We start from the raw sequence: 18,157 nt of genomic DNA, 5'->3' as shown, positions 1-18,157 counted from the left end.
GCTTGAGTTCTATAAGTAAACAGTAACATGTTCTCTAGCAAATAACTGGCCTATTGATTTCAGGCTTTTATGTCAAACAAGAACACACAGACAAATATGTAAAACATTAACTAACAGCAAGAGGTTGAAACAGTTTATATCTAAATTCAGGGTAAAATGGTTTCATAATCATTTAAAATGTATGTATATATACACACAATTTTATTTACTTATTGAAATAGTTTATTCTTAAGTATATTTATATAAACACAAAATAATTTTTATTGTATGTACACAAAATATTTTTTTGGAAATGTGTTTTTAAATGGTTAGTAAAAACCTTGACACTTTTGAAATATTTGTGATAGCCTTAAAAATACTTCTCCCCCAGGTAACTTACATCCATTATCTCTACTGACTTCAGGTCCAACATTCAACTGTATATAAAGTATGCACTCCAGATTCTCACAGTAAGAGTGCTACACAACAGCACCAGTGACAAGATGGACAATCCTTAATGTTTCTGATTTAAAAAAAAAAGGTTAAGTACTAATCCTACTGAAAAAACTATGCCCATCTAAGTTATATATTGCCTGGCCAATTTTGCTTTAAATGATGATTTTTTACATAATTCATACTTTAAAAGCAAATACTAGTAGTGTTTAACATAAAAGGTATTTATGCCACCTGCTTATAGGCATACAATACAAAAACTGTTCTAAGTTCTTTATGCTATTTTTAGGGACAAATAACAGATTCGTAATTCCTAACCTCACAAATCTCCATACTTTTGAATTTATAATTTTATCCATCATTTCACACTGATTAGCTTTAGAGTTTTAGTTTTAAAAGGGGAACATGTAGCATTTTAATGCTGAAGAAACTGATTGCATGTAATTGATCAATCAAACCAAAATCACAAGCAAAGAATCATGACTGCAGCAGTAGACCTCAAATGTTTGGGAGAATATCTAAAAAATTGCATAAATATATTACCTGCTATTATTCTGAAATGACAAAGTCTGTATAAATAACATACTTTCATTGTGCAATTACTTGTGCAATATCGCAATAGCTAAAGTAATCTCATGCTATTTACTCAGTAGAAAATTTCCATTTGAGGATTCATGAATTTCTTCGTAATTGTCAAGCAATTGGAGTAATGAATTTCTACAGATCTTGTGTTCCTGAACTCTCATGACAGATGACAGAATAAAAAGTTACACAGTACTTCTTTCCTCCCCAGTTCAGCCCAAGTCATCTTGCCTAATTCCTGTATGTGAAAAAATATCATCCATTGCTCCATCACCCTGCCTCTTCACTCTGCACATGGAATACACATTACCAAGAAAAAAAGAGCCCGTATCAAACAGGTTAAAATATTATGACCATCCAGAATCTCAGCTAAGACTGTAAATAGTGAAATGAAGGCAAAATACTTAAATTTGATCTGTTCTTTAAAAAGGCAGCTTTTCATGACCATTGCACAATATGATGAGTTTTCAACATTTGAACTTCTCATAAGGATAAGCACTGTATGTCAGATCCTACTACCCAATCTCCCAGAGTTCATTAGTGCAGTTTCAGAAATTTCTTTTAAATCAGGACTGACACAAACACATGCATGTGAAGAAATTCATAGGAAGAAGTTATTTTAAGAAAATAAAATTGACTGGTTCATTCAAAATCAAAAGCAAAATTCACTCCCATTGTTGAACCAAATGACCTAGGCTTAAACCCTCAACTGAAACTGTTTAGGTTGTTTCATTCTTCCAAATGCAAATTTTATGTTGCTTAAAAACACTTTCCCTAAAATTTGCTTAAATGTTTAACATCTTCCTCATCTCTACAACCCTTCCTAGTAAGTTCAGTTTTACAGAACTCCCATTTATATACTACAGTAGGTAGAGAAGAAAACATATAATCATTATACTAGGCTCTTCACTGATTGCCTTCTCATGGCACTCAGGCAAGTGTACAAATATAAAGAGATACTGCTTTATTTTTCAGGGCCATGTTGAAGTGCATCTTCTTATTATTCCTGGTGCAAAACAAAATGATTTTCTGTGCCACATGAGACAAATCAAAATCTATGTTACTCTGTGCCATAGTTCAACGGCTGCAGATTAGATGCCTGTGCAAAAGGACAGGAATAAGAAGCTGGGGGGCAAACTCCAGGAATTTTAAAACAATGATATTCTTTTAGTTTTATGTTCCCACATTTCTCTAGGTCCTAAGAGTAACTGAGTTGAACTAGACATCCTCTAGAAGTGCCTTCCAACGTGTATTATTCTATGATCTGCAGCCATAGCAATAAGGAAGAATGGCTGTATTTAAATATTTCTTGTAGAGAAGTTTCTGGGCTCATTTTTGAACCCAGAACTTTCACTACCTTTGGGAATGTCATACCCACACACTTAGGCATGAATTGATATTTGCCCCAAAACCATTTTTTCCACTTCCATTGCAATACACTGGAAATAAACACTGGAAAAAAGAAATTGTACTCTAATTTTATTAGCTCAAAACAATTTACACTCTATAACAAGATCTGTGATACATAATAAAATCCATATGCCAGGAATCCTTTGTATGTAGTACAAACAGGAGGGTACCATTCTACCAGAGCATCGCATGCTTCCAAAAATAAAAATTTAGTGACAAGTGATGCAAACATGAAACAGCAATACTAAACAGCACGCAATGCTTTAAAAGGTTACTAAGTCTACATTACTTTACAAAAAATTCACAAACTATACTGAGGCATCCAAAATTTATTTTTAATCTTGCAAGTGTGAAGAACAGTCCAAACATTTTAGAACTATTTCAAATGCTGGTAACACTTTGGATACTTTCTTGTATTTCAGAGCCAGATCCTACGGTATCAGTTCCAGAGTGGTTTCCTGTCTGCAGTCTACTTTGGTCTCTTCTTGCTCCACCATTTGGAATTGCTGTTTCATTTGCTCTAGGGATGTATTTACTTGAGGAACAATTTTTGCTTTTTTCACCAGATGCACCACTGGATATTCTGCCACCATTACTTTTAATATGTACACTAGAATCAGAAAGTGAATGCAGACTGGTAACCAATTGCCTTGCTGAGTGACGTCCTTTTGCTTGTTCATTTTGTTTGACTCTCCTCTCAGAGAATGTTGGAGTACTATCTTGAGGCTTACCCTCTTTATTTTGGTTAACTGTTTGAGCTTCATTTTCCTTCCGTGAGCCTGGCTGGTACTGTTGCCCAGCAGTCTGAAGTTCTTGTATTTCTCTAAGAGCAGAGAAGGCATTATTCACAGCCATCTGGGATTGAAATGTGCCAGGAAGAGAAACTTGGATGTCCCCAGCTCTGTTCTGAAATAAGAGGTTCCAGTGAATATACTGATGCAATGAGAGAAAAAATCCAGTATTGCAACTGCCATATACTAAAATCTGCATAGCAAAATAGTGTCTTTACATAATATAGAAAAGATTCAGAGATAACAGCAATCACACAACCTTTATTACCTTTCAAAGCAAGCGAGTTTCAGAAGATTGCTAGGGTGATAATGACACAGAGTAGGTATATTAGTTTCCCATCTAGCTTGAACTTTATACTACAGAAACATGTCAGTTACACTGAAGCAGCCAAAGCCTAATCACATCCATCATCCTAAAATACCTGCAATTCATTACATTTGCTCACAGTTCACAGTAGTGTGGTCCCAATAGTTTATTCCACAAAACATAGCTGCTACAAGAATTCAAACTAACCAATACTAAGAGATAAGTATGAGAGTAGTGCAAGTGTTAGCTGAAGCTTTTTGTAATCCTCCATTGCCATATATACTTAAAAAACTTTTTAAGCTCAGGCTTTTAATTGTAGCTGAATTAGAAAAAAAATATTCAAACAAATTGCATGAACAAGTTAATTTCACAGTGCAGAAGAGTCCATCAGCTGAAAACATTGTGGCAAGCCAAACTATAAAAAAAGTCAAAGAACCTATAATGAGAATTGCTCTATTACTCCAAATAATTTTAGCAGATTCAAACTGCAAAACTGGAAATTGCTTTCCAAACCATTAAAAAAACCCACACTTTTTACCATCATGGTAAAAGCTCATGGTGTTCTTGAGGAATTTGTAACACTTAATGGGGAAGACACTGGGTATAAGAAACATACTGGAATGCAGAATGATTCTTAGCATGACAAGTTTTATCCAACTTGGACACAATTGCAGGCTGCCAGTATCTTAATTTTTAATTGCCTTAAAAACTTATGCCTGGATTTTTTTTTTTTAAAGGGAACTTTTGTGCCTCCCTTGAAAAATCCAGAAAGTTTTCTATTTATTGACTTCATAGTAGAAACCAAAACCTTATGTTGTTAATATTACAAATTGGTAGTTGCCTGAAATTCATGGCAAGGCCCATGTAGAAATCTAACAGGACTAGACATATACACTGTCATTACTTAAAAGAAAATATGTGCTTTTCAATAGGCATATTGTACTAGTCTCTACTATCAGACTAAGTTTTTTGAAACCACTATACATCATTATTAAATGTTGCCAAAAACCCTAGTCATGGTATTTTCCATTTTTAATGGATGCATACCACTATTGGAACTTCATATTTCAGAATAAGAAACAACATAATTACCACCAACACTTCCTTTAGTACATTACAAAATACTATGGTTTCTGTTCCACATGGTAATCACTTAAAGCTTATATTAATCATTGAATTATGTTCTGTATAAATACAGCTACAGCAAAAGATTGCAGTAACATTTGGTAATCATTACTTTCAGTCAGAGGGGGATAATAGCTGAAAACTACAGTAAATCGCATCAAGTACATTGCCACTAGCATTCCCTCTATAGACTTACTTTGCTATTCTGGGTATGTTCTTGTCTTTCCTCTTCAAAAGACTTCTCCTTTAGCATGTTAGCAGGCTTACTGAGAGTAGAATTCATTTGTGGATGCCCCAAAAGACCAAAATCTGACTGGTCTATCCCAGCTAATACAGCAAGTTGTCCAAGTCTGTAAAATAAAGTTTAACAGAAAATGACACAAAAAATTCTTACCCTGTGAAAGACCTAAATACTAAAACCCAGAAGAAACACAATCTGCTTGAAGCTTTGAACTTAGTTTTTCCATTATTTTTTGAGAAACCCAAAATAGCTTGATAGAGATGAAAACAAGTAGCTAAAGGTGTTTTCCTGTCTTTGCACAAATTAGCCTGCAGGTTCAAAACTGTTAGTTTTCACTCAGTGTTATGAGGCTAAGAATGAAGTTCTCCCGGTTAACACTGATCTCTGAGCGGAATGCTGGCAAGCAGATTCCCTGTCAGGGAGAACAAAGATTAAAACTCTATCACTCAAGCAGAAGATTGGTGCACATCTCCCAGACTCACATAATCTCTAACAGCCAAATCCAATTACATGCTTTGCACACACAGTCATGTTGTTTCACCTACCAGCTTACAAACTGGCCAAACCTACCACTTGGGTGTTTTAAGCCTCAATAAGAAGTGAGAAGTTGCAGCCATCAACTGATAGCACAACATATTATATTGTGCTGGTTTTGGCTGGGGTAGAGTTAATTTTCTTTATTGTAGCTAGTATGGAGCTATGTTTTGGATTTGTGCTGGAAACAGTGTTGATAATGCAGAGATGTTTTCGTTATTGCTGAGCAGTGCTTACACAGAGTCAGGCCTTTTCTGCTTCTCCTCAACCCCACCAGCGAGGAGGCTGGGGGGGCACAAGAAGATGGGAGGGGACACAGCTGGGACAGCTGACCCCAACTGACCACAGGGATATTCCAGACCATATGATGTCATGCTCAGTATATAAAGCTGGGGGAAGAAGGAGGAGGAAGGGGGCATGTTCATGGTTGTGGTGTTTGTCTTCCCAAGTAACCATCACATGTTATGGAGCCCTGCTTTCCTGATGGCTGAACACCTGCCTGCTGATGGGAAGTAGTGAGTGAATTCCTGGGTTTGCTTTGCTTGTGCACCCAGCGTTTGCTTTACCTATTAAACTATCTTTATCTCAGCCCACAACTTTTCTCACTTCTACCCTTCTGATTCTCTTCCCCATCCCACTGTGAAGGAGGTGAATGAGGGGCTGGCATGGTGCTTAGTTGCCAGCTGGGGTTAAACCACAACATATATATATAAACTTATTGAGAAGAACAGTCTTTGTGATTGGATTTCTGTAACTTTCAGAGCAGTTCCCTATAATCATGAACAGATGTAAGGCCCACCTGAAAAACTTATATTTTATGTTGTGAAAAAGCATTTTTCCTTTCCTCCAAAGTTTGAAATTCATTCTTAAAGGAACTGCAAGTCTACCAGTTGATTGGCACAAAATTAGAACACAGCCTCAAGGTGAACTTTACATTAAGTTACACTGTTACAATGGGGAGGTGGATAGAAGGAGGAAGCAGGGAGGGCAAATAAAAGCTTTTGTGGTCTCCTTTGAACATGCAGAGTAGACTACAATGTATCTTCATATCATTCCTTCATTCTCCTGGAGGAGATACCCAAGCTCTCAAACCTGTTTTGTAAAGCTTAAACTGACAAATGGGAAGGATGAACCATCCTGAGAAACTGCAGGTACAGGGGTGGAACCTTAAGACAAACTTCAATCAACGCTCTCTAAACACTCTCTAAAATATTTCAAGCAATAACAAATAATCCAGAATTTAAATACAGAGGCCAGATTCATCCATCTAGATTTCTGTACCTCAATTAGTAAAAATGGGCCCAAGGCAACAAGACACTTTCTGAAGCCAGTTCAACTGCATTTTGAGCCTTTCATATCACAGGAATGCCAAGAGCCACACGTGATCCAATGAAGACTTGGAAACATACTTTAATAGAAGCTTTCTTCTCTTTTGGAATGGGCTTCTTGAAAGCCTTTCCCAAGGACAGATACATGAATTCAGCTGGACAGTGCTTGGATCATGTTTCTCCCACTAATAGAAGACTAAACAGTAGGTACATAGTTAATTTTTCTTCCTTTGCTCTTTGCAAGTACAGTCCTACAGATCTGGGGGGAAAGAAGGCAGCATACTTCAATGGAAGGATAATTTTGGAAAGAGATCTTACGAGAAACAGCAAAGCGATAACCTACCCAGCATCTTTAAGGAGGTCTAAAAAAGCATGAAACTTTTGGAAAGAGTTCTCAATGCTGCCTAGAACACCTTCATCTTCCAAAATCATGTTTGTTACTGACTGTGCATGAAGAACGTCAGATAGGGAGGTATTTAGATTCCTTAATCTTGCATTTTCGACTTCCAGCTATGGGGACAAAAAAAAAAGGAGGGGGGGGGTAAAGTAATTTTTTTCATTGTCAGTTAAAACAAAACCAAAATACCCAACGTCACTTTTGCAACCTATAGAGCAGTATCACAGAGAAATACCCAAAGTAACTGACATAACTGATATAGAGCTTCCTGTACCAGAAATATTCAGGGCACTATTACATTGAGATCTGTGCAGGTTTGTTTAACCAGAACTGCAATTCTATGCTACCATAGTGAAATTACTCCAGGCACTCAAAACTACTGGCTCAGCACTGTCTTCAGTATGTACAGAATGTTGTAGAGCAAGTGCAAGCAGAAGAAACTAGCTTTCATATCATGTTAATTTGCATGTATTATATGACACATTAACACCAAAGAATTTATTTTACTAGTAAAACAGCTTAACGAAGGCCAATGCTTTCCTTCTAGTCACGCCTCTATCAGAGGGCATGCATACTATTCTATCTCTCCCCTGCATTGTGCATCCCAAAATTGAAAGTTTAAGATGATCCAATTTTTCTTCACATTGAACATTAATCAAATCAATGACAAACTGAAAGCTGAATGATAGTGGTAGAATATGTTTGACAGAAACATTAACTCAGACACTCATTTAAGATTACAGCTATGGAATCACTGCTACCACAGGCCTTCCTTCTTTCAAGGACAAAAAAATAACAGAACTGTGTAATGCACTGTAGCTGTTCAACTAGCATCAAAATTAACAATTTTAGAGATTACTGCTACTTAGTTTATCCCTTCTCCTGAGACAAGGTGCTAGGTCCAAGCAGTCCAGCATGACAGAGAAAGATTGCTTGTAAAGGGTATTTAGCCTAAAAAGCATTTAAGTATTCAAACAGGCATCCAGCAGAGCCCACTGATGCACTTCACATTACAGGATTGGAATGGCTGCACCAGAGGACTACAATGAACCTTGTAGAGCGCAGAGTCCTCTGTAGGTATCTGCTCCCTGTACTATGGGGTACCACATGTTGCTCAAGTTCCAAAGGCTACCACCACTTTAATTCCACTTCAGATCACATCGAGAACTAAATCCATTCATTTATACTATCTTACACTCAACTCAGTTACAAGAAATTCTGCTTATTGATGCAAAAGGATCTTTTTAGTTTAGCAACAATGGACAGAGGGGAAATAGACCTCACAGTTTAACTGTGACAAGTCTTTAGTTCCGTTCTGTCATAAAGTGAAACTGCACTTCACAACAACTGGTGGCTATGGACAACATGCTATGCAGAAAACCATCCGATATTTTTATTGTCTGCAGAAACAAAACTTAAAAATCAAAAGGGACAGAATACGCCAAATTAAACAACATTTGCAACAAACAGCTTTTCAATGCAAGTTATGATAAAGAAGGTGGGAGACCTCAAAGAGCTATCCATCTGCTGCAAATTGCAAACAGATTTAATCACTTTCTCAAGAAAAACAAACATCAGGATGCCCCAGATCATAAGTAATATGCCAAATGAATGAAACACATTGAAAGGGTAGCTTGACCCAGAGTTCAAGGCTCTGGAATAGGATCAGGAGAACAAACACACATTACTAAATGCAGATTTCATCACTGCCCTTAGGCTAGGAAATGATCCATGTGACTTTGAACTGAAACTCTGGAAGCTACCACATTAGAGGTCGTTGATAATTACTCCTAATTAAGCAAGTGGATAGTTTGATTGGTGCCTCTTTAAAAGTAAAGACAACTAACAATTAATTATCATTACCTCCGTTATCCGTTCCTCAGCCTTTACTCTGGCTCTTTGTTCTTCCTTTAATTTTTCCATGCATTCTTCCAGCTCCAACTATCGTAACACAGATAAACTATCATGAAATTTATATCAAAATGTCTAATCACCATGCAATTTTATACAAAAACTCAACATGTCCAATTAACAACTAGCACACAGCATTCCAAGCAACAACATATCTTCTACAAAAATACATGACGGAGGTCTTACCAGTACATAACTCTAGGATGCAAAAAATAAATACAGGAAAGCGGAAGTGATTTGCAATATAGCAATAGATACCACGAGATTATAACACAAGTCTCTCAGGTCTATGACATTACCATCAGGAATGTACATTCTTGTCTACTTCCTCTTCTTCCCCTTCACCTTTTCAAACCTCATTTTTAACTAAATACGACTACCTTATCAAAAGCTTAAATTGAGCTCAAAAAAATCCTTAGTAGCCATACCTAGATTTTCAGAATGTATTCTTCATTCAGGATTTTATTCCTTATTACAGCAGTAGGAATACAAAATTCTGAACTGTAAGAACTCTACTCTTTCCAATTGGTTTCACTGAGTTCTTCAGCAGAACTAAGTTTTTCCACAATCCCAAGCTGTTTGAGTGAGTTAAGCAGCTCAGTGTTGAATTAGCAATAACAAAACCAAACATAAACATCTAACAAATATATCCTAGTCTTATTCATGAGATGCCTACACTTGTATTTTAACTTTTAGTTCCAAGTAGTGAATCTCTCAGTGTCAGTGAACAGTAGTCAGGATTTGATAAGCAATACCATGTTTTCTCATATCATTGCAGAGCACTATCATCTTTAATTACAGCATCTGAAGTGGAAGAACAAATAGGAATTTTCATTCTTGCATGCCTTAACACGGTCTTCTGGTTCTAAAGGTGAAAATGGTTAAAATTATCAAGCTGCTCCATTTTTCAGAAGGTAACCTGTATGTACCAACAGTATACAAAGCTTACTCATTTCTCTATACACCTTCTGTACAGGCACATATATGTAACATAGGCCACTGCTTTTTATACAGACCTTACCAGCCAGTTCTACAGAAGAGCAAAGATCCAAACAGTACTGAAGTCCTTTGTTTACTATTAAAAGCTTATTCAAGAGCACTCTACTGCACTTCATACAAGCAATCAACTGAGAAGACTGGTGTCTAACATTATGCATAGTAAAAATAATCCTTCTACAAATGCCAAAAGGTCCTCACAGCTCTTGTAGGATGCAAGGGACTTTTGCATCTGATTCAAAGATGCAGGTTCTAAAATATTCTAGATATAGCCCTCCCAGTGACAACCACTCAGAGTGAAGATTAAGGGTCTGTCACTATTGTCCAGTAAAGCTCAGTCCTAAGATCCCTAGACTGGTATCAGCCAAGCTAACCCTGGAAGTAGAAAGCCAGTCATATCTGCATCAGCTGAACACACGAGAAAGACTCTCAGAGGTCAGAAGGTATAGGAAAACCACATTTCAAAGACAGTATTTGGAAAGAGATTTAACAGTACCAAACTGCCATGATGTAACAAAATCATGTCCAGGCACGGCGTTGGGGGAAGCCTCGAAGAAGAACCCTCAACAAATACCACAATCTTACTGCAATCTGCCTCAGAATGTGTGGAAATAATAGGAGCTAGAAATCCTTTTATAGATACAGAAGCACACCACAGAAAGTAGCGACCGTAGTGTTCTACATTCACAACTTGACATGTAAGCTGGAATCCTGTAACCTAGCTTTGAAGATCAGTCACAGGTACCGCAGACTTGAATTCTTACAGTTCCATTTATAGTGTGTGCACATATATATGTATTTTAAAGTTTCTAGGGTGTAGGTTTTTTTGGCAAGCAACTCTACTTTAGAAATCTTAGTTCTATAGTATTTTTGCTGTGGACAGACTTTAGACAATTCTAAAGGTGACAGCACTAATCTTTTTCTTCAGATTGCTGGTTTGTATTTTCAAAAGGAAAAAGCTTAGAAAATAGTTGAATTATCAAGACTTTTTAAACAGAAATTTGGAAGTTTTGTAGTTTTGTTTAAACTTGATTTATCACACCGTAGATACACACATTTGACGGTTATGGGCTGACTTCATAAAAAAATTGACAAACACTGCAGCTACATCTCCTCATAAGCAGTAACAGAAGACTACATTTAAAAGGAAGATGCCTTGTACCTCAGCAAACATATTTGTCACCATTAAATTACAAGTATACATACGCTTTAGTCTTTGATTTGCTTTTGAGAAATTCATTAGCTTACACAAACTGCTAGTCTTTGTGCAGAAAAAAGTCATTAAAATACATCAGAGCTACATGTACATTCATGCTACAAGACTGAGCCTTCTAGTAGTGCAGTGCAGAAAGACAGCACCGACAGCCTTTAAGACGAAATTGAATAGCAAATATATCTGTAGCCCTCAGAACCACTGTATGCAATATGACTACTCACCACTAGAGAGAGATATAAAACTGAAGTTTAGAAACTAAAAATATAAAAAAATTCAGTAACTAATTAGCCATGTTTTTACACTTGATTACATCGTTGTCCCTATTTTTAAAAAATAATTATAGTGCAATTTCTACTTCTATGTAATTCACATAGTATTCATGTGTAGGAAAAGTTATATCCTGCTAACTATATTAAAGGGTGAAGTTCACCATTTATATCCTTAGTTAAAATTTCAAAATCTGGGATTTTCTTCAACTACATTCTTCAGAGGCAATTCTGGCATTTCAGACTCCCTCTAGTGGAAGGAAAGAATATTTATCAGTTCTTATTCTTCATTTAAGCAGAAATTAAGCTTTTAATTAGCCAAGGGATTTTTTTAAAAAAATGAAAACACAACTAATATTGTTTCACTAAGTAGTATGCTTAAAGCCCCTTTTTCAGCAGAAAGATGCAGAGAAGTTTTCAAGGACTTGCATACTGAAGCGAAAGCCTGGTCATTCTGTCACATCCAGGGATGTCTGGAGAGCTTTTTTGGCACAGTGGCAGTTTAAGGAGTTCCCACCTCTTACTGTTTATTCCCACTCTGCAATCCCATCGTTGTTCTAGCTAGCACAGCTGGTTGTCCCACTTCACTGAAAGGCTGTGCCAAGGCCTGCTACAGCCAAATACACTGGATTACTTTTCAGGTAGATCAGTTCCTCAAGTCAGTTCCCCCCTCAAGCAGCTCTTCAGTAAGAGCTGTTTAATGACAATACCTAAGCCAAATTAACTCAGACAAAAAAGGTCCTCCACTTCCCCTCTTGCATTACCAGCCATAGACTTCTGCCATTTACCGTGCTCCAGTTCTGGAACACACTCAATCACATAAGCCAATGTGAGTCATTAAGATGGCTAAAAACTAACCTGGAAAAATATCACAGAATGGCTGAGGTTGGAAGGCACCTCTGGAGGTCATCTGGTCCAACCTCCTGTTCAAGCAGGGCCACCTACAACAAGCTGCCCAGGACCGTGTCTAGATGGGTTTTTAGTACCTTTAAGGAGGGAGACTCCAAAACCTCTTTGGGCAACCTGTGTCAGTGCTCAGTCACCCTCACAGTGAAAAAGTGTTTCCTTGTGCTCAGAGGGAACCTCCTTTGTTTCAGTTTGTGCCCATTGCCTCTTGTCCTGCCACTGGACATCAGAGAAAAGAGATGGGCTCTGTCCTCTTTGCACCCTCCCTTCAGGTATTTATATAAATATGATTGCCCTGGAGCCTTCTCTTCTCCAGGCTAAACAGTCCCAGCTCTCTCAGCATTTCCACGTAGGAGAGATGCTCCAGTCCCTTAACCACCCTTGTGGCTCTTCATTGAACTCTCTCCAGTATGCCCATGTCTCTCTTGTACTGGGGAGCCCAGAACTGGACACAGTACTCCAGGTGTGGCCTCAGCAGCACTGAATACATGGGAAGGATCACCTTCCTCAGCCTGCTGGTAACATTCCTCCTAATGTAGTCCAGGATGCCATTTGCCACAAGAGCACATTGCTGGCTTGTGTTCAACTTGGTGTCCACCATGACCCCCAGGGTCTTTTCTGTACACTACTTTCCAGATGGTCTGCCCTCAGCATATATTGGTGCATGGGGTTATTCTTTCCCAGGTGCAGGAATTTGCACTTCTTGTTGAACTACATGAGTTTTCTCCACATCAGCAAGATGAATTAACTTGCCTTATGATCAGATAAACATGAAAAAAGATGTAAGAGAGAAAGACTGAAACAAGAAATGGAAACACACTAAGGGACAGAAGGGCAATAGACCTCACAATTCAATGGTGCAAAATTGTTAGTTCGCTTCTGCCATAATGTGAAATGATGCTTTGCATCAACGTAACAAAAAGGAAGGGCGAGGCACAGCCACAGTTCAACACTGCTTAAACAGTGCTGTCAGATATGCAACCATGGCCTAAAGAAGTATTTTGGTTTCCAAATTCAGAAAATCAGGAGAATCTGGACCTTTACAAGCACAGGAAATTTAGAACTAATCTTGGGGTAGGTTCCTAAAATTTGTAGTTTCACCTCCCAGGAAGCTCAAATTAATCACAAATTATCCCTTCCTTACAGTTGCTCCGTATGTAATACTACGGGTAACACTGACAACAGAGGTCCATATGACAACTCTTCCTCAAAGCACAAAACACTGCCTGCCTCAGCAGTGTGTCCTGAAAGTAATATTCTTCCCTCTCCAAACACCAAGAATAAATATGTCAAGTGTTTCCTGAAAGCACCATCCTTGCTGCATAGAAGTTTTTGGTGCAATATGCACATAACACAGAATTCCATGATTCCAGACATAATGCTCTTGATGAGAAGTTGAAGCCATGGCACAGCACATCAACATATTGCACACAAACACTAATATGAAATCACCTACAAAGAAGAAAGCTGCTATACAACTTTAAGCCCCAGAAACACATGAAAACCTTGACAATTTTCCTCAACAGAAGTTCTAGAGAGAAAAAGGGTTAGGCCTGAAGACAAAGTATACATCAGCTGAAAAAAAGTAGTAGTTATTTATGCAGTTTTTGTACAGTTGTTTTGCCTTCCACAGTAACTCTGATGCATCTTAATTCTCCCATTACATACAGATGTACAAGTTAAGTTTCAACTACACTTCGCTTACATGAAGACAGCTATATGGTCTTAATATTCACCCAGTGTGGTGCTCTATCACAACCACCACCAAAAGCAGACTGACTATAGGTCTTATTTTTAGCAGTATTAATTTGGCAGCAGTGCAGATGCTCCAAACAAAATTCAAATCCTAACATTTCAGAAACAACCCAGTTACTCTGCCTGAGGGTGTGACTTTACAATAGTGCTAGATTACCTCAGCAGCATTACTGAGCCACTGAAACACACTCTTTGTTCTCCCTTCCTTTTCTAAGAACATTCCCTCTCAAGACATTTGCAGCAATAGCCAGTCTTGCTACCGCTGTTTTTTTAGAACTATCAAAAAAGTAGAGGGAATAAAAAAGCAAATGAAAAAAAAGTTTGTTATCAAGCTCAATTATAAAATGGAGCTTTAACACACTTTCAGTTATTTTTAAAATTATTTTTACACAACAATCATTACAATATTTTAGCTCTTAGAAATAACATTAAATTACATTTACAAAGGAAATACTACAGGCAATAACACCGATCAAAAGATTTGTGAACTACAATTCAAGACTGGAACAGAGAAATTACGCATATTGCAGCTGTGTGTATTAAGTGAAGTCTTCCTTATTATAGCCCTGATTTGACAATAAGCTTATAGCATACACATCTTCATTAGAACTATTCAGAGATTGGAAATTCAGTCCATATCTGACACGTGTTTTGAAATGGGAGCCTGTATGACAGACATAATGCAGGATAATTAAGTTATTTGGAAATCCTACTCCGCGACTGGTTATTAGCTTAAGAATAATCTTCTGAATAAAACATGGTTTAATCAATACAATTTGCCTTTATGGAGTTTAAGGGACAGAACAGGCTTCTTACCTGTAAGTGTTGATACTTTGTTACATTAATCTTATCTAATGATTTTGCCAGATCAGGATGATGGATAACATCATCTAAATCCTCTGTGTCTTCAGTTTCAGATGTAGAAGCACTTTCTACTGTCACTTTCACAGGAATACCTGTCTAATTACATCAGAAAAGAAAAACACACCCACTCCCAGCATTACATTGTGCAATAAAAATCAAAGATTAAATAGTACCAAAAGCTTAATTTAAATGCAATTGTTTCCCAGAATCCTTTACAATGCATATACATTGTCCAGCTATGCAATTTTGAAATAAATGTGCATAAAACAATATTAAAAAAAAATCACATATGCATATATTGGGTATAGGTGGCAAGGATTTAGTTGCAGGAGCCTGTAGAGGCTGCCCCATGCCGGACACGGCCGGTTCCAGCTGGCTCCAATCAACCCACACACGGCAGGCAGAGAGGGGGCGGCGCCTCCGGGAAGGCGGGTGTAGGAAAGGGCAAAAAGTGCCAGCCAGGCAGAGAGGAGGGATCAAAAAGAGAAAGAGCAGAGGGAATGCCAGGCTTGGAGGAGGAGGAGGTGCTCCATAGTGGAACTGATACCCATACCCACACTCCAGCCCAGGGAGGACCCCATGCCAGAGTAGAGGGATGGGCTGAAGGAGCTCCAGCCCATAGACAGCCTGTGCCAGAGCAGGCTTTCCTGAAGGACTGCAGCCCATGGGAAGCCTATACCACAGCAGGGGATAAGTGTGCTGGCTTCAGCAATCATCAGACTCTTTTGTGAGCCAATTTAATTCATCAGTACACACTAATGCTTCTCGGGGCGGGGGAGATGGAAATGAGATGCAAAGAAGAAGGAAGAAAGAGGGGATTTCCCCCCCCCCCCCCCCCCGCTGGTACATTTACAACAGCAGTTCACAGATGGGTGCAAACACAAGTAGGTAGTCCAAAAGCAAAAGGAGGAAAAAGAGGAAGGAGGGAGCAGAACCTTTCAGAGAAAAATGCTGTTAATTCTCCTTATTGCCTCTGGAGGGATTGTGCCCATACTCCAACCCAGCTTGCTCATAACGCTAAGAAACCAAAAGATAGTAATACAGAAGTGCGAGTAAACTAAGTATGAAAGAAGTTTCAACCAAATGCTGATGTAAACTATTATTCTGCACTTCTGTGAGAGAGAAACTTTAAAAGTATGTTCCACTCTTCACTTTCATCTTTTTTCAGGCATTCATCTAGTAAATAAACCATCATATGAAAGAGTACCTGAATCTTCACTGGTAATTCTTCAGTACTATCCACTGGCCCCCCTCTAAAGTCAGAAAAAAACACTTTTGAGAAAAGTAACTTTATAATATCACCATTGCTACTTCCATTTCCAAACACAGGATTCTAGCATAGGTGAAGCTGTAAGAGTAAAACCAGCATCAGACATTCCACTGTATCCCTTTAACAGTCATTACATATTTTTGTTCTAGTAGTACTCCTACTTACTCATGAACTAGAGCAACATTACTGGATGCTAATGTTAATATCTTCAATAGGCATCTTGCTTAGTTAATTATTATGAACTAAAGTCAACAGGAGAATTTCATGTTCGGCATTTTGAAAAACAAGTTTAATAAAAATAGTTATGATAGAGCATTAAGTAATTTTTTGTTTAAATATTTATACAGCTTCCATTTTGAGAGGCGAAGGTCTAGGCAATACATAAAAAAACAAAATAAAAACTGTTTCAAAAGGAAGCGTGATAACAATATTATGGCTTCCATGTTTAACATTATTTTTTTTAAATTTTACTTCACAGGTCTTAGATGATCGCAATAACTACGTTGGCACTGGGGGAGACAGAGCAGAAAGAAGAGGTGGAAAAAATACCTAGACACCTTGAACTGGATGCCAAATCAACTACACTACAAACTTAGAAAACTAAATTGCATCTTCAGCTATGATAAATCTGATAAACCATTAGTAACAAGAGAACAAACAAGCAAGGTAGATTTGGTTGTTGGTGGGTTTTTTGCTACACCTGAACATTCCTATGGCCATCAAATTACATCTTTTTGTGTATTTCAAAAACTTACTGGAATAGGATTTATGTAACATCCTCAAAACTTATATAAAACAAAAAATATGGATCCAATATGAAATTCTCCATATAACTTTCAAATAAGTATCTTAAAAAACTAATACAGCTCTCTACTACATTTATCATGCAGGTTTTATGCTTTAATATTTTCCCCTGTACTATGAAAACTTCACCTGCATCTCTTTGCACGTTCTGCAGTCCGCCAAGGAAGGAAGCCTTTTGTGCCTGGTGGTAGTGGTTTTGGTGAGTAACTGTCTTTCACAGATGTATTTTTTTTCCCAGGACTTACAGACTTTTTAGATGGTACTCCTGTATTGAACAGCAAGAATAGGAAAAAAGAGAATTCATTATACCTAGTTATTTACATATAAATTCACAGCCTACTGTTCATAAGTAAAATGTCCTATGTAATAAAAGGGTCCGTAGGAAATCTACCTTTCAGCCTAATTTTGCTGAAGTGTTCAAAAACTTTTGTTTTTCTTCTCAGAAAGAGCAGCGGACAACTTGTCTGCTTGCAGTTATAAACTGGTACGCTTAACTGCTATGTTAGCTTAATGCAAGTAGGATGCATGTAAGTAAGAGCTTGATGTTATTCAAAAAAGGAATCAAAGTTTTGTAGCTAAGGAGGTTTATCACATTACTGATTTCAGATACCTAACTTCATTGTCTCAAGTAGAAGCTTAGACAGTCTGCCTAGACAGTAAGGCTACCTACGTGCTTCAACTTGCCCTCTAGTGGGTTTAGTGTGAAGAACGTTGGTTTTGTAACTGACAAAATGCTTGAAGCTAAAGCTGGTACTCGCGCTGATCACTTCTACAGAACACCAGCAATATTTTCACTTAAGAGGAATAATAATGAAAAGTCATGTTCACTAGTCCAGTCTTTTTCTGAGTCAAATACTACTACCACTCAAAGTAGATTCAGCATAAATACCTAGTGGGGATGATCACTCTATCCCAGGTTCTGTATCAGTCAGAAACTAACAAGCCCAGAAAACAGTTCACCTAGTATTTCATACAGTTAAACTAGTGAGAACTCAGGTTACTGTTTCTCTGAGATCAATAAA

At 37.7% G+C, this 18,157-nt stretch overlaps 1 protein-coding gene across 1 annotated transcript in view; it reads right to left on the bottom strand.

Annotated features, from left to right (window-relative positions):
• Positions 1 to 2,476: 2,476 nt before the first annotated feature.
• CEP78 (centrosomal protein 78) overlaps positions 2,477 to 18,157 on the bottom strand; it is a 28,589-nt gene continuing 12,908 nt past the window's right edge. Inside the window, exons 10-16 of the mRNA XM_075019977.1 lie at positions 17,265 to 17,400; positions 16,269 to 16,314; positions 15,014 to 15,157; positions 9,011 to 9,088; positions 7,094 to 7,260; positions 4,844 to 4,997; positions 2,477 to 3,330 (exon numbers count right to left, since the gene is read on the bottom strand). Of these exons, the coding sequence (XP_074876078.1) occupies positions 2,806 to 3,330; positions 4,844 to 4,997; positions 7,094 to 7,260; positions 9,011 to 9,088; positions 15,014 to 15,157; positions 16,269 to 16,314; positions 17,265 to 17,400 (1,250 nt within the window). The 3' untranslated portion in view covers positions 2,477 to 2,805. The remainder of the gene's footprint in view (positions 3,331 to 4,843; positions 4,998 to 7,093; positions 7,261 to 9,010; positions 9,089 to 15,013; positions 15,158 to 16,268; positions 16,315 to 17,264; positions 17,401 to 18,157) is intronic.

Source organism: Buteo buteo, chromosome Z (genome assembly GCF_964188355.1).
Source record: "Buteo buteo chromosome Z, bButBut1.hap1.1, whole genome shotgun sequence".
NCBI lineage: Eukaryota > Metazoa > Chordata > Aves > Accipitriformes > Accipitridae > Buteo > Buteo buteo.
Note: the sequence above shows the minus strand (reverse complement) of the source record. Positions and strands in the feature narration are given on the sequence as shown.